The 14164-nt window shown below is 39.1% G+C and overlaps 2 protein-coding genes across 2 annotated transcripts; one reads left to right on the top strand and one right to left on the bottom strand.

The window, feature by feature from the left end:
- The first annotated feature begins 1805 nt into the window (after positions 1-1805).
- LOC136230069 (U-box domain-containing protein 19) lies at positions 1806-4242 on the top strand. The gene has a single exon (XM_066019005.1). The coding sequence runs from the start codon at positions 1897-1899 to the stop codon at positions 3943-3945; it is 2049 nt and encodes a 682-aa protein (XP_065875077.1). The 5' UTR covers positions 1806-1896; the 3' UTR covers positions 3946-4242.
- Positions 4243-4261: 19 nt separating this feature from the next.
- LOC136229709 (probable LRR receptor-like serine/threonine-protein kinase MEE39) lies at positions 4262-6422 on the bottom strand. Its single transcript, XM_066018612.1, has 6 exons — positions 5804-6422; positions 5454-5726; positions 5152-5370; positions 4949-5064; positions 4545-4805; positions 4262-4471 (listed from the first exon to the last, which is right to left on the bottom strand). The coding sequence occupies exons 1-6, from the start codon at positions 6420-6422 to the stop codon at positions 4262-4264; spliced, it is 1698 nt and encodes a 565-aa protein (XP_065874684.1).
- Positions 6423-14164: the final 7742 nt, after the last annotated feature.

The raw sequence follows: 14164 nt of genomic DNA, 5'->3' as shown, positions 1-14164 counted from the left end.
ACACATAAATTCATATACATCAATGTAATCTAGTCCAAGCCGCTCTCCTATCAGCATAAATATTGTCCAATCGACGAACACTCGGATCACGAAATCTATGCCATTGGCTGGCAATGGAAGGCACTAGAAATCCAAGTCTTAAATAAAGACGTATGTAGTGTTCATAACTCTCCAAATGACAAATGATAATCTCTCACTCCGGTGGTCTTCCATCGTCCGAACGCATCGACAGTATAGTACAACATCCTAACTGTAGCGCAGTAACAAGGAATATCACTACATTCAACACAGATGCAACAGCATATAAGTCATTCAGACTTACCATTTAATGAGGCTGATCACACCCCGCTCACGTGTGAGGGCATCATCTACTCGGTTCTAGAACACTAGCTCATACAGATCACGATGGGCTCGCGCCTCATTTTCTATAAGCACTCTCAACAGCTTCCACTTCTCCTGATTATTTGTGACGGCGTCGGCTAAAACACGAAGTCCACAGTTACCATCTGATACAACATCATTCACCAGCAACACCATTCACCATTCACCCCTCAACACCATTCCATGATTGTGATGTCCTCTCTCTCCAGCAACACCATTCACCATCCAACCCCCTAATTCAACGATTTCCAGAACCTTCACCTGGAATTTGCAACCACAATATTTAGTTTTTGTATTCCTTTGTACTACTTCCTCCATATCCCTATTCCTTTAAGTATTCTTTATACTACAGGCACATTTAACCAATATCCATTTTAACTTACCCCTGTCTTGTGAGAAGCTATAGTTAACTCGAAGCCAAGCCGAATCGCCATCTGTTTTACCCAGTTAACAGCTTCCTGGTATGTTTCAAACGTCTGTACAGGATAAAATTCCCCACTGTAATCGACACTGCTACCTCCGAAGTCTTCTAACGGAACCTGCAAATGCTAACTAACGAATATTAGACTCCATTACGATCAATTTCGTCAATTTTTCGGTGCCTAAACCCCTAAAATTCAATTTTTAGACTACTGGGCGTGTGTATATCACACCCCACCATGTGGTGGGACATGTGAACATTACGCCCCACCATGTGGTGGGGCGTGATATACACACGCCCCACCACATGGTGGGGCGTGATGTTCACACGCCCGACACTTATCCATTCCGAATTTTTGCAAAATAAATCAATAGAAATCAGATATGCTCAATCGGAAAAATACCTCGACTTGAGCAGTTTGGTCGTTCTCATCTCTTTCCGGGGATAACGGATTGCTCGCCATTATACGTGTAATCTCTGATTTCGGAAAGAAATGAGTTTGGGTGAGTTTGAGAGTGTTTAAGTTTTTCAAATTTTTACTAGGGGGCGGTATCGTCTTTTTTTCGGGGCTGAGAGTTGGAAATTGTGGCTGGGTATAATAATCCACTTAAAAAAGAGCACTGCAATGTGCAATATTTTTAATCCAGCATTTTATAAGGACTTATTAGAAAATTTGGCAGAGGAAAAATCTCATCTTCACTCCTCTTGTAGAACGCTTCATTCCATGCCATGTCGGCTACCGCTTTTCATGTACCTTCACTCCCACAAGACTAGCCCATTATTTTCGGCCACGTGTTGCTCTCTCATCTAATCTAGTACAAGCTCGAAACACTCTATGAACCTGCCTCGATCTCATCTCTTACACCCTCACCACGTGCACTCCAATCCCACCGTTCAATTAGTCAATCTCAAAGAATCTGATGACGCGTGTCCACCACTAGATCCGCTGGCCGTCACTCTATATATTTGATTTGCATTCGGAAAGACGCTAACCGCCACTTTCCATTTTCAATCAAAAAACAAATTTCAAATCCAAACACTAAAATCCGATTCCCAACTTTCCATTTCTTTCTTCTTCTTTTTTTATTCCTTAGATGATCGGAAAAGACAACGGATTTTATCGCCGGATTTTTACCTTCCCGGCGGTATATCCATGTGACAGTATCAACCCTACAACTTTGCTTACTTCATTAACCGATCTAGCGGTCGACATTTGTGAGTATAAATCCAAAATTTTCTCCACAAATTCAAAAAATGCCCGCCAAATTATACTACTAGTCAGCAACCTAATCCTATTCTTCGATGAAATTCGGGTTTTTACTGAATCGGGCTTACCCGATTCTGTCCTTCTCTGTTTTTCCGAGCTCCATTTGGATTTACAGAAGATTCGGTTCTTGCTTGAAGATTGCACTAGCGAAGGTGCTCGTATATGGATGGCGATGAAGTCGGATCAGGTGGCGAATCAGTTCCGTGTTCTTGCCCGGGGTATGGGTGTAGCTCTGGAGGTTTTGCCGCTCTGGTTGCTTGATATACCAATTGAAGTGAAGGAATTGGTTGAACTGGTAAAGATGCAAGCTCAGAAAGCGAGATTCGAAGTCGAACCAGATGACAAGTTGGTCACGAGAGATGTTTTGTTGATCTTGAATCAGTTCGAAAATGGCGTTGCTCCTGATCGGAACGTTATAAAAGAGGTTTTGGATATCATCGGAGTCCAAACGTGGAGTGACTGCAACAAAGAAGTCAAGTTGTTGGATACGGAGATTGGATTCGAGTATTCAAATGAAGAAGAGAAAAGAAGAAAATTGCGGCTTTTGAGTGGCTTGATGGGTTTCATAACCTATTCGAGATGCGTGTTGTTCGATTCAATTGATATCAGAATCCCCCAAATTGATTGTAATAGTAGCAATCAACTGCTTAGATGTCTCAACAGCGATGATTTTCGATGCCCAATTTCGCTAGAGGCGATGAAAGATCCAGTCACAATAGAGACAGGGCATACTTATGATCGATCTTCGATATTGAAATGGTTCAGAGCTGGAAATCGCACTTGTCCCAACACAGGCAGAAGACTCGAAACGACTGAACTAATCCCTAATTTGGTGCTAAAAGGGCTAATTCGGAACTACTGCATCGAAAATGGGATCCCTGCTGCTGAATCTAATAGGAAGAACCGTGACATAAGCAAGACGGCTCATCCAGGCAGTTTGGCAGCTCTGAAAATGGTGGCTTGCTTCCTTGTTGATAAGCTTGCTAATGGAGACAGTGTGGATAAGAACAAAGCAGCCCAAGAAATTCGGCTTTTAAGCAAAGCGAGCATTTTTAATCGCTCTTGCTTGTTGGAAGCTGGAGCAATTCCATATCTGCTAAACCTGCTATTATCTAATGATTCTGTGTGTCAAGAGAATTCAATTGCAGGTTTATTGAATCTTTCGAAACATTCAAAAAGCAAAGCTTTGATTGTTGAGAATGGAGGAATAGAGTTGATTGTACATGTGTTGAAGAAAGGGTTGAAAATGGAGGCTAAGCAGCATGGTGCTGCTACATTATTTTACCTTGCTTCAATAGAAGAGTACCGGAAATCAATTGGGGAAAACTGTGAGGCTATACCAGCTTTATTGAACTTGATCAAGGAAGGAAACCATCGCGCCACAAAGAACGGATTAGTTGCAATTTTCGGGTTGCTAATGCACCCTTCAAACCATTGGAGGGTCATTACAGCAGGAGCAGTTCCATTGCTTCTTACTGTTTTGATATCTTCTGAAAATGAAGACATAGTAACAGATTGTTTAGCAGTTTTCGTAAGTCTAGCAGAGAAACCTGATGGGGCGAAAGCAATACTTTCCTCCGGTGCGTTGCTTCAAATCATGGGGATGCTTGATTCCGCCACTTCACGAGCAGCAAAGGAGCAATGTGTTGCTTTGTTGCTCGCTTTATGCATCAATTGTGGTACTGATGTTGTTGCTCTATTAGTTAAGAGCCCTTCTCTTATGGTTTCATTGTATTCCCTAATGAGCGACGGCACTTCTCGAGGAAGCAAGAAAGCAAGTACTCTCATCAGGATTCTTCATGAATTCCATGAAAGAAGCTCTTCTACCTCGAAGACTCTCGTTCTCCCGAGAGAACATTTCGTTCGTGCATGGTAACCCACATTTTTTCGGGTATATCATCCGCCTTTTGTTTGATTGTGAGCATCCCTCCATGTAAATACAGTCAAATATGGAGAGATGCTTAATGCTTAATGCTTCCTTGTTTCTTATTTTGTGATGTTAGCTCTGTGTTTTTTGAAGAGCTAATATCCATATCATATCAACTTCTGTTTTTTTTAATAAAGAAGCTTTGTATGAACATATCAGATTTGTAATTCTTTTTCTCTACTTGTATCAATAACTTTGATGTGAAGTTCAATTGTTCTATATGCAATAAAACACTAAATTTTGTTAGCTGCTGTTCTTAGTACAATCAATATGTGATTGACTTCATTTGAATTGATTTGTCGAGTGCTCGCTCTAATCCGAGTACAACTTGCTCCATTGATGGCCTTTCCGGCTTAATCCCTGTGCAAGACAAGGCTAGCTTGATTACCATGTCGAGAGCTTCGACTGAGTAGTCCCCATTAAGTTTAGGATCTGCGAATTCTGTTATATCACCACCTCTTGACAGAAACTTTGCCTGAGAAGTCGAGTTGTCTGATATCAGGGACGGGAAGGAATGGAATGTAAACAATAAATTTCTGATTTCTTACCATTTTGTTTAGCTGCATAGGCCTATCTGAATTTAGATTGATCACCCTCTGACCAGAGACTATTTGTAGCAGAACGATTCCATAACTATACACATCGCCCTTAGCATTTACACGGTGATTTCTTCGATATTCAGGATCGACATAGCCAAAAGTACCTCTCACTTCTGAGCTCACGTAGGACTGACCGATATCCATAACTTTAGACAGTCCAAAGTCTGAGAGCTTTGCTTGAAATTCAGCATCTATGAGAATGTTGGTAGGCTATCCAAACAGCATATACGTGAGAGAATACAACAACAACAACAAAGCGTTAGTCCCGAAATGATTTGGGGTTGGCTGACATGATATACGTGAGAGAATAAGAGAAATAAAAAGACCGAAAAGTGAAAAAGAAAAAAATGTACCTTGATATCGCGATGAACAATGCAGCCTTCTGGATAAGTATGGAGAAACCAGAGGCCCCTAGCGCTACCAATCGCGATCTGGAGTCTTTGGTTCCACGAAAGAACTTTATCCTTACCTGCAATTTGAAAATCTGTCATATGGTCTTCCTTATACAAGTTAGTGTATAATATATGTTTGTTCAAGAATGGGAATGAAAGCATACCATAGAGCCACTGTGACAGATTGCCATTGTGGCAAAGCTCGTAAACGAGGAAACATTCGTCGTTATGCTCACAAAATCCGAGCAGGCCTACGAGGTTTGGATGTCTAATATGAGATAGGCTTGTAATTTCTCGAACGAATGTCTCCGCATATCCATCGTTGATGATGTGCTTAACCGCAACAGGCTGTCCATTGAGCAGTATCCCCCTATAAACCTTTCCTGTATGTGTGTGTGCTTATCATGATTAGTCCTCAATCACGAACAGCGAAACGATTATTGCATACGAATTTCGAGCTTCTTACCAGCTATGCCTCTGCCTATCAGGTTAGCTTCATTCAGATTGTTTGTTGCCAGGTAAATTTCCTTAGGTGATATCTTAGACTCATCACAATATGGATCACATGAACCATTGTTTACACTTGACAAGTCCGGCGGAGTTTTTTTCGAGCAGAAGATCCATATCGGTACTGCAATCAATACTATTGCTGCAAGTCCAACTAGTCCAATGATTAAAATCAGTTCACGCCTCGTTCGCCTCTTATCACCGCTCGTAGCAGAGCCTGTCTGTTCATTTCCTGCAAGGTAAAGAACATCTGCAGTTAGTTAACAACAAAATCCGGACAATAACCGAAAAACCAATCCGAAAACTTACCTAGAGAATAATAATAATTCTGGCCTGAAAGACAATCATAAATTGCTTGAACCCTTTTCTTATCATGAATGATATTACTAGTTACTGTAATCAAAACTGCAAAACTACACATATGAGTATCAGAATTGAACTCATCTCCATCATTTGATAATCCACCAATTTCCTCCCATCTTCTGTAACATGAACTACAAGCCTTCTGCTCATGTTCTTCACCCGAATTTACGGACCGACAATCTTCATCTAAAGAACTCACCATGTTTCCTAGCTTGTTAAGAACATCCACCTTCCTGTAGCTAGAGCAGCCACCGTATCCGCCGGTTAGCCTCTCAATTCTGCAGCCTAAAACACCATTGTTCTGCAAATGTTTTGAAGGGAAGCAGTGATTTTGCTGTGTAGAATTTAAGTAAATTTGTCCAGTTTCATTGGCCATTAGGCCTAATGCATACAGGTACTCATTAAAAACATCTCTGCAACAGTTTCCTGAGTTGCAATTTGAGTTTTGTATAGAAGAGGAATGTTCAATATTAAGAATGCAACTGGCTTTTGATGCTTTTGGATGAACAAAAACAAGAATGATGAAGAAGAAGAGTAATTGGGTTTTCAATTTCAGTTTAGCCATGTAATTGTATTTGAGATGGTTAAATTTGGTTTAAAGAGTCATTAAGAACTCCATGAGAAAAGAATGAAAATTGGGTGTTTTGGAATATTAAATTTCAGTAAAATGGAATATAAAGAAGATGGATCATATTTCATAATAACAAAATGACTAAGAAAAAACTCAAATGCAACCTTCTAAGATATATAAAACTAGTCAATTAATGAATAGAGAGAGTGAAAGGGAGGGTATTCTGCAATAGACAAATGGAAGGTAGTTTGTAAAATATCAAATTTCTCCTAGAGTTTTTTTATTCGTATAGGATAAGATCCAAATTTACTGGGAAGTGCATGTATTGGTAATGTAAAAATTGGTAGAATTTTAGCTTTATTGTTTTCAATTTGGAGCAATTTTAGACCTAAGTAACGGGTGTAGATGCTCTTCTAGTCGCTGCTGGGAACACCCTTCCGCTTCCGTCGTCCATTTCATCTTCACATGTGAGGTGCTCATTGTACCCTAATAAATAAAGGGTATTGCTATATACCGCAAAAGTTATACTTTCCACCGCACTCTTTTGACATTTATGCACTCTTTACAATTTCAAACCAATAACCAAAAACTCTCAAATCCTCTCTAGCTTTTGAAGCTTTTCATAAAACCCGACCTAAAACGACATACCGCCAAAGAAATGAAGGGGAAAAGGCTTAATGAATCTTCCGATAAGTTTTTTTAAAAAAAAATATGTTCGAAATCACGGGTTCCGCCTCCGAAATCGGAGGCGGAACCCGTTTTTTTTTTTTTGCCTAAACGGAACTCCGACGCCGTTGCCACCACGGGCGGAACGGACGAACTGTTCGTTCCGCCCGTGGTGGCAACGGCGTGACCCGTTCCACCATCAGGTGGAACTGGGTTCCGCGCTCGTTCCACCGTATGGTGGAACTGGGTGGCGCATCCGTTTAGGCTTATTGAGGAAGGACCGGGGAATGGGAATTTCCACATGGACGGACATATCCTGCTCTGGGTGGGAATAGAGAAATAGGGATGGAAAATCTCTATTAGACCGGAAAAAGGAAATTTGAAATGTATTCTCTGTCTCACGCTCGCTCCATTTACATAAGTAAAAGACTAATTTTACTATTATAGACCCAAAATTATTTCACGTTCAAAAAGTTAGAAAATAAAAATTTACAATTTCAATATAGTAACTGTTACTTGCAGATAGTATTAAGAATTGATTTTGTGAAGATTTGGAGTATGGAATAAATTAATGATTGTTCGATAAATTCAGAATATGATTGAATATATAAGTATTTGGAATTGTGAAATTTTAGTGGCCGATAATGTTGAGGTTTTAATCATGACAAGAATGTAAGAACAAGAGGAAAGTTGAATTTTTTTATTTTTAATTATTTTGTTAATATGTTGGAATATTAAATGAGCAACACTCCAGACTGCAAGAAATTAAAAAAATAAAATATTTCCCACTTCAAACTGAAAATGGATGCTATAGGAAATCTAATGGAGTGACTTTTAATGCAAAAACAGCTAGTTGTATATTTCAATTTGTTTTCATTGTAAGTCTTTTGCAATGAAATCATCTATCTTAAGATTCCTTCTAACTCTATTTTTAGCCCCGAATCATTTTCTCTTGTAATTTATGGGTGTTAAATTGATATTTTTAATATTTTTATATAAAAAAAAACTAAAAACCCGTATAAAAAAATTCACTTTCCCTATTTTACCCTTCTATCTCGGTTCGAGTTTCATCAGACATCCTTTAGGTGGATCATCTCCCAATTAAAACTTTCTGCATATGCTAAGACTCGAACTCGAAATCTATTATTTGTGCTTTTAGTCTTTAAGTTTTTAACTTTTGTTATTAAACAAAGAAAAATATATATAAAAAATATGCATCAAATTAAATAAAGTTACTAAATACTTATATTAAGCTTTAAGGTAGACACTATGAATTATGTTTTTTCCAGAAACATAATTCATAACTACTACTAGTATTATTTATAAATAATATTCAGAAATAAATAACAACAAATACGATAAAGAGTTGACATAGTATAGTATAAATACTTGATAAAAAATCAAAATATTAATTGTATTTAATGTAATGTAACTTACAAATTAGTGTAAATTTCTCAAAATAAAATATTTAGAAAACACATGACTGCACGAAACGAATCAAAGGATTCTATTGGACGGGCTTCAAAGGAATGTCAAACTTGGCCCATTCCAGGGAGGCCTTTTTCTATTTGATCCAATCTTATGAACAGATTTTTGGGAAAATTACACAGAAATTCATTTTGTAACAACTATTTACAACTATGTCAGGTCATAATTTTGGATTATGTCAGACTAGTAAAATCATTACTTGTAATATATTTTTAGGATTAGAATTTATAAATTAGAAGTCTAAAATATATTTTCTAGGGTTTATGATTTATGAATTGGAGTCTAGAATTTTTAAACTATGTTGTAAAATCATAATATATAGAGAATAATGACATATTAAGAATTAAGTTTGATGATATGACTTAGTTGTAATTTTGTAAACATATTGTAAATAAGTTTGGTTGAATTAAATTTTTTTAATAATTGTATGTCTATAAAGTTGAAAATGTAAAATAACGTAATTTTGTATAAATTTTAAGTTTGTAGGTTTCAAAACTATGTAGTTTTGTGTTAAAAAAATTTCAAATAGACATAATTATTGAGTTGTTCGTAAGTGCGGTTCATGAACAGAATTATCGAGATTCTCGTGAGCAAAACTCGTGAATGAATACATTAACAAGCTCACAAGGAGCCCATGATCAAGATATTGAACTCGAGCTCAAAAGCTCTTAAAGTCTATCGAGGCACGCTTCTTAATTCATCCATCTAACCTCTACTAGGGCAGAGCTATATAGATCCATGGAACTAAGTAGATTTAGGAGTAACCGACCGATAATGAGCAGTGGAGAATCTTAGACAATGGGTGAAAGCCTGATACAACAATATCACGTGAGTGAAGAAAGGCAACGCCGCTTGTAAAGTTCTTTCTCAAATGCTCGATCAATTTTTAATGACATGATTTTACTAGTTTGACATAATCCAAAATTATGACTCGACGTAGTTGTAAATAGTTGTTAAAAAATGAATTTCTATGTAATTTACCCTATTAAATAATAATCAATCACATATTTAGGCTTTGGATTCACAAGAGGCCCAATTGTGAGTCCATATACTTACACTGTTGCTATCAAGCCTTTCATGTAAATCTTTGGGGCTTCCCAAAAACTGTTCAAAAGACACTGGGATTTGTACAGGTAGGAGCTGCTAAGAAACATGAATTTGGATAATATTTAGAGGCAATAACTTTAAATCAAAGATAATTTATAGATAATATTTAGGCTTATTTTCAAATATTTTCTAATGACAATTTAACTTTTTTATGCTTATTAATTTACTTTTTAAGTGTAATTTTTTTATTATATATTAAAACAGTGACCTTTAAATTTAATAATTTTTTTTATTAAAATGGAAATAAAATTGAATTATACAATATCCTAAAATAATTTAGCACCCATTAAAATGTATTATTTTACTAACAAATCCCTACAGATATTATTATATATAGAAGTTGGATCTAATATCATAGAGTTGTTTTAAGTATTGATGAGTTATCATATATATGTTGCCAATTTCTAATTTTGTAAGGTGCATCCTTTTAATGTCATGAGGTAGAGGGGGGGATTAATCAACAGTCTCTATATGGAAGCAAAAATCTGAGTTTTAGGCAACTATATTATATATTCAACACTCACTTCCACAAAATTGAAGTCCCATTCTTAAACAGATTAACATTTCCATATACATATAAACATCACACCTCAAAACTAAGGCCTAATAGCTCCTTCAACTAGTTGAAAATAATAGATTGGCTTTCTGAACTTTGCAAGTGTTTCACTAGCTCTCTAAACTTGCTTATTTCGTATCACTAGCTTCCTAAACTTGTCCATAAAAGTATATTAGCTCCCTAAACTTTGCAAGTGTCTCACCAACTCCCCAAACTTGCTTATTCTGTAACAACTAAATACAAAAATCATAATACTAACTCTCGATCATCATCCATTTAATCTCTCAAAACTGCAACATTAACTCCTATAATAGATTGAAAGGTAGGAGAAGCGAAAAAATTACCTCTCCAATAGATGAAGACGTATTTTTAGAATCTAGGTTTAATAAGTTTTTGTAGTTAGTTGTTACAAAATAAGCAAGTTTAGGGAGTTGGTGAGACACTTGCAAAGTTCAGGGAGCTAATCTACTTTTATGGACAAGTTTAGGGAGCTGGTGACTCGAAATAAGCAAGTTTAGGGAGCTGGTGAGACACTTGCAAAATTCAGGAAATCAATCTACTATTTTAGACAAGTTCAGAAGTTGGTAATGTATTAAGCCCGAAATTAATTCTAAACTACACATGATTGATATTTTCAATAAAAAAAAATATATATAATTATTATGGAGAGCTCCAGCCGCCCGCCTGCGATCAACCCTAACGATGGAAATCACCGCTCGTCGTCGCCCATCCCGCCTGACGATCCTCCTAATTTCCAACCCTTTGATCCTACGGCATCTCCCGCTGCACCTAAGCTCTCGTGGAAAGATATTGCTGCGGCAAAATCAGCTAGCCAGCCCTCCCGAGTTCGAACTAACCTGCGAGCTGCGGGCCTTGTGAAGATTGACGTGGACGAATCCAACCCCTTTTGTCCTCGTGTGTCGATTGATCCAGAGCTGAAGAAGAAGCTAGATAAGCAGTGGGAAAACGCCCTGATCATCAAGCTCCTAGGCCGGAATTTGGGGTATGTGGCACTACAAAGACGAACTCTCGAGTTGTGGAAGCCAATTGCAGGAATCAGTATGATGGACTTAGGCGAGGGCTTCCATCTCGTTCAATTCGACAATGAGCTGGATAGGAATCACGTTATCAACGATGGGTCGTGGCTTGTCCAGGGACATTATCTGACAGTCCGTACCTGGTCTGCGGAGTTCTGCCCCACTGAGGCCAGTGTCGAGAAATCTATGGTATGGATCCGACTCCCTGAACTCCCATTACTTTATTATGATGAAGATGTGTTGCTTGGTATTGCTGCTTCTGTTGGAAAACCTATAAGAGTAGATGAGAACACTTTACAAAAAACTAGAGGAAGGTTTGCAAGAGTATGTGTGGAAATCAATTTGCTTAACCCCCTTGTTGCTCAGTTCGAACTGGAAGGAGATATGCAGCGGGTGGAATTTGAAGGCCTTCACACTGCTTGTACCAAATGTGGCCGATATGGCCATTTGAGAACTGAATGTATCTGGCCAAGTGCTGTTCAGGTCAGTACCAACCCGGGAACAAATGACATGATGATGGGAGATTCTGATGTAGAGGGAACGAGCAGGACAGAAGACGTAAACCAGCAGTTGAATAAGGGGCCGGAGGAGAAACAGGCTGATTCCGATTTGGGAGTTCATGGACCATGGATGATTGTCCCTAGGCGAAAATTCCCACCTCGCAGCAGAGAAGCCGAAAGCACAGGGTATAGGGAAAGAAAAGATACCAGAATAGAGCAACCAAACCCTTTCAATGGTTCAAGCGCTAAGGATCCCGCTGCCTCAAACTCTACTTCTTTCCTGGGGTTTGGAGCGACGCAGATGGCAAACAGCGGGGTAAGAAATAAGGGTCAGATCACAATCTTGAAGCATAAAGGTAAAGCCACAGGGACATCAGGAAGCAAGAATAAAGAGAATAGGGACCAGGGACAGCTAGCGCTCACAAATAGATTTAGAGGCCTGCTGCAAGGCGCCATGGATGTAGAGCTGAGTGAGCAGAACCGAGGTGAAGAGCAGGGTCATGAAGGAATTGTGGATCCCATAGCCAGTAGAGGAAAAAGAACACGATTCGAGCATGAACCGAGAGGGGTGTTATATGAAATCTCTGCGAATACGAACTTGGGAATGCAGATGTCGAAAGGGAATGACCGGTTTCTTCAAAAGCTGAGGGATAGATCAGCCTCTCAGAGCAAAGCAAGCGCGATGAATATGGAGGTTCAGGGACCTGAAGCTAGCAAGCCATGACTGGGCTTGTTAGGTGTACCTTTCTCCCAATTTTGCTTATGAAGATAATCACATGGAACTGTTTCGGTGCCGGTGGTACCGCCTTCCAGCGTTCCTTGAGATTTATGGTGAAGGTTTACAAGCCTTCGATTGTGTGTCTGCTTGAAACCCGGATTCCGGGGACTAGAGTGCTTGAAATTGGGAAGCAGATCGGGCTCCCGAACTGTGAGCTTGTTGAGGCTGACAGTTTTATTGGAGGAGTGTGGATCTTTTGGGATGACACGGCGGTAGGGATTTCTGTAGAATTGAGGAACCCACATTTTTTACATTGTAAAGTGACTGTATCAGGAGGGGAGGATATTAACAAGATTTTTGATTTCACGGCTATTTATGTCAGACCCCAAATGGCCCAGAAACGTCTGTTTTTTGCAGAAATGGAGGAGTTGTGGAGAAATGTGACTAACCCTTGGCTGATATGTGGAGATTTCAATTGTATTAAGGACATGAGTGAGAAGCAAGGGGGTGCAGCGCAAACGCTGGACAGATGTGGCCCGTTTGCCAACTGGATCAATCACCTTGAATTAGTTGATCTTGGCTATGTGGGTCCTAAGTTCACTTGGTATAGAGGCTCGACGCCCCGGACTAGAGTTGCTTATAGGTTGGATAGGGGGTTATGCAACGCTGAATGGAGACTTCGTTTTCCCAATGCGATTGTCAGACACATTCAAAGATTACATTCTGATCACTCCCCACTTCTTGTGGACCTGCTTTGTGATGACAGAAAACGAAATAGCCCCTTCCGTTTCATCGCGGCTTGGATGGAGGATTGCACTATTAGAGATCAGATTTCACAGGGATGGTTACAGGAGGGCCCTCTTGGTGCAGCTCTTCAAAGTATGGCGGATCGCCTTCAGAACTGGAACAAGGAAGAATTTGGTAACATCTTCAAGAGAAAGAGGCGCGCTTATGCGAGACTGGCAGGCATCCAACGAGCCCTGGCCACGAGATGCACAAATGGCATGCTGAGACTTGAGGATAGAATCATGACCGAGCTCAACGCTATCTTGAAGCAGGAGGAGATATAGAGACCATATACTCAAAGGTGAGATAAAGCTGACCTATTTCCCAACGGATGAGCAGCTTGCGGATATCTTCACAAAGCCACTAGCTCGTGAACAGTTCAGCATACTGAGAGAAGCCATTGGTATGTTTAATCCTCTTCAGTAAATTCCTATTCTAAAATGAAAATTTATGCTGAGTGAATTACTATGCTGAAGGAATTATGCAAATGCATGCTGAGTCATTGTTATGCTGAGTACTTAACGCGAAATAAATATCAATACTGAGTTAATATGCACACCGAGTAGTAATCTCAAACTGAGAAATCATCATTTCATATACTACTGACCACTCAGAATATAAAACGCTTAGTATTCTAAACGCTGAGTGTTAGATCCGTTGCATTAAATGCAAAAGCACGCGAATATCCACCTAGGATGACGTATGCACCGAATGTGTCATAAAAGGCCAGGATCTTTGTCGGTTGACAATCCCAAGGCAAAACTGACACATGGATTCGATAAGATCCACTCTTCACCGCTATAAATAATGGGTAAATCCCCATTTTTATTTTCTTTACACTTACCGAATTCTTTGGCAAAGCTTTCTCTCTCTAAAAA

Source organism: Euphorbia lathyris, chromosome 5 (assembly GCF_963576675.1).
Source record: "Euphorbia lathyris chromosome 5, ddEupLath1.1, whole genome shotgun sequence".
NCBI lineage: Eukaryota > Viridiplantae > Streptophyta > Magnoliopsida > Malpighiales > Euphorbiaceae > Euphorbia > Euphorbia lathyris.
The sequence above is the reverse complement of the archived record's forward strand: the minus strand, read 5'-3'. Positions and strand labels throughout refer to the sequence as shown.

Excerpts from the sequence above, each read along its gene's own strand:
- LOC136229709 (XM_066018612.1), bottom strand. The coding sequence starts at position 6,422 with ATGGCTAAACTGAAATTGAAAACCCAATTACTCTTCTTCTTCATCATT. Across the intron at positions 4,806-4,948 it reads TTGTTCATCGCGATATCAAG|CCTACCAACATTCTCATAGA; the intron begins GTACATTTTTTT and ends CTGTTTGGATAG. Across the intron at positions 4,472-4,544 it reads CTATGCAGCTAAACAAAATG|GCAAAGTTTCTGTCAAGAGG; the intron begins GTAAGAAATCAG and ends TCGACTTCTCAG.
- LOC136230069 (XM_066019005.1), top strand. The coding sequence starts at position 1,897 with ATGATCGGAAAAGACAACGGATTTTATCGCCGGATTTTTACCTTCCCG.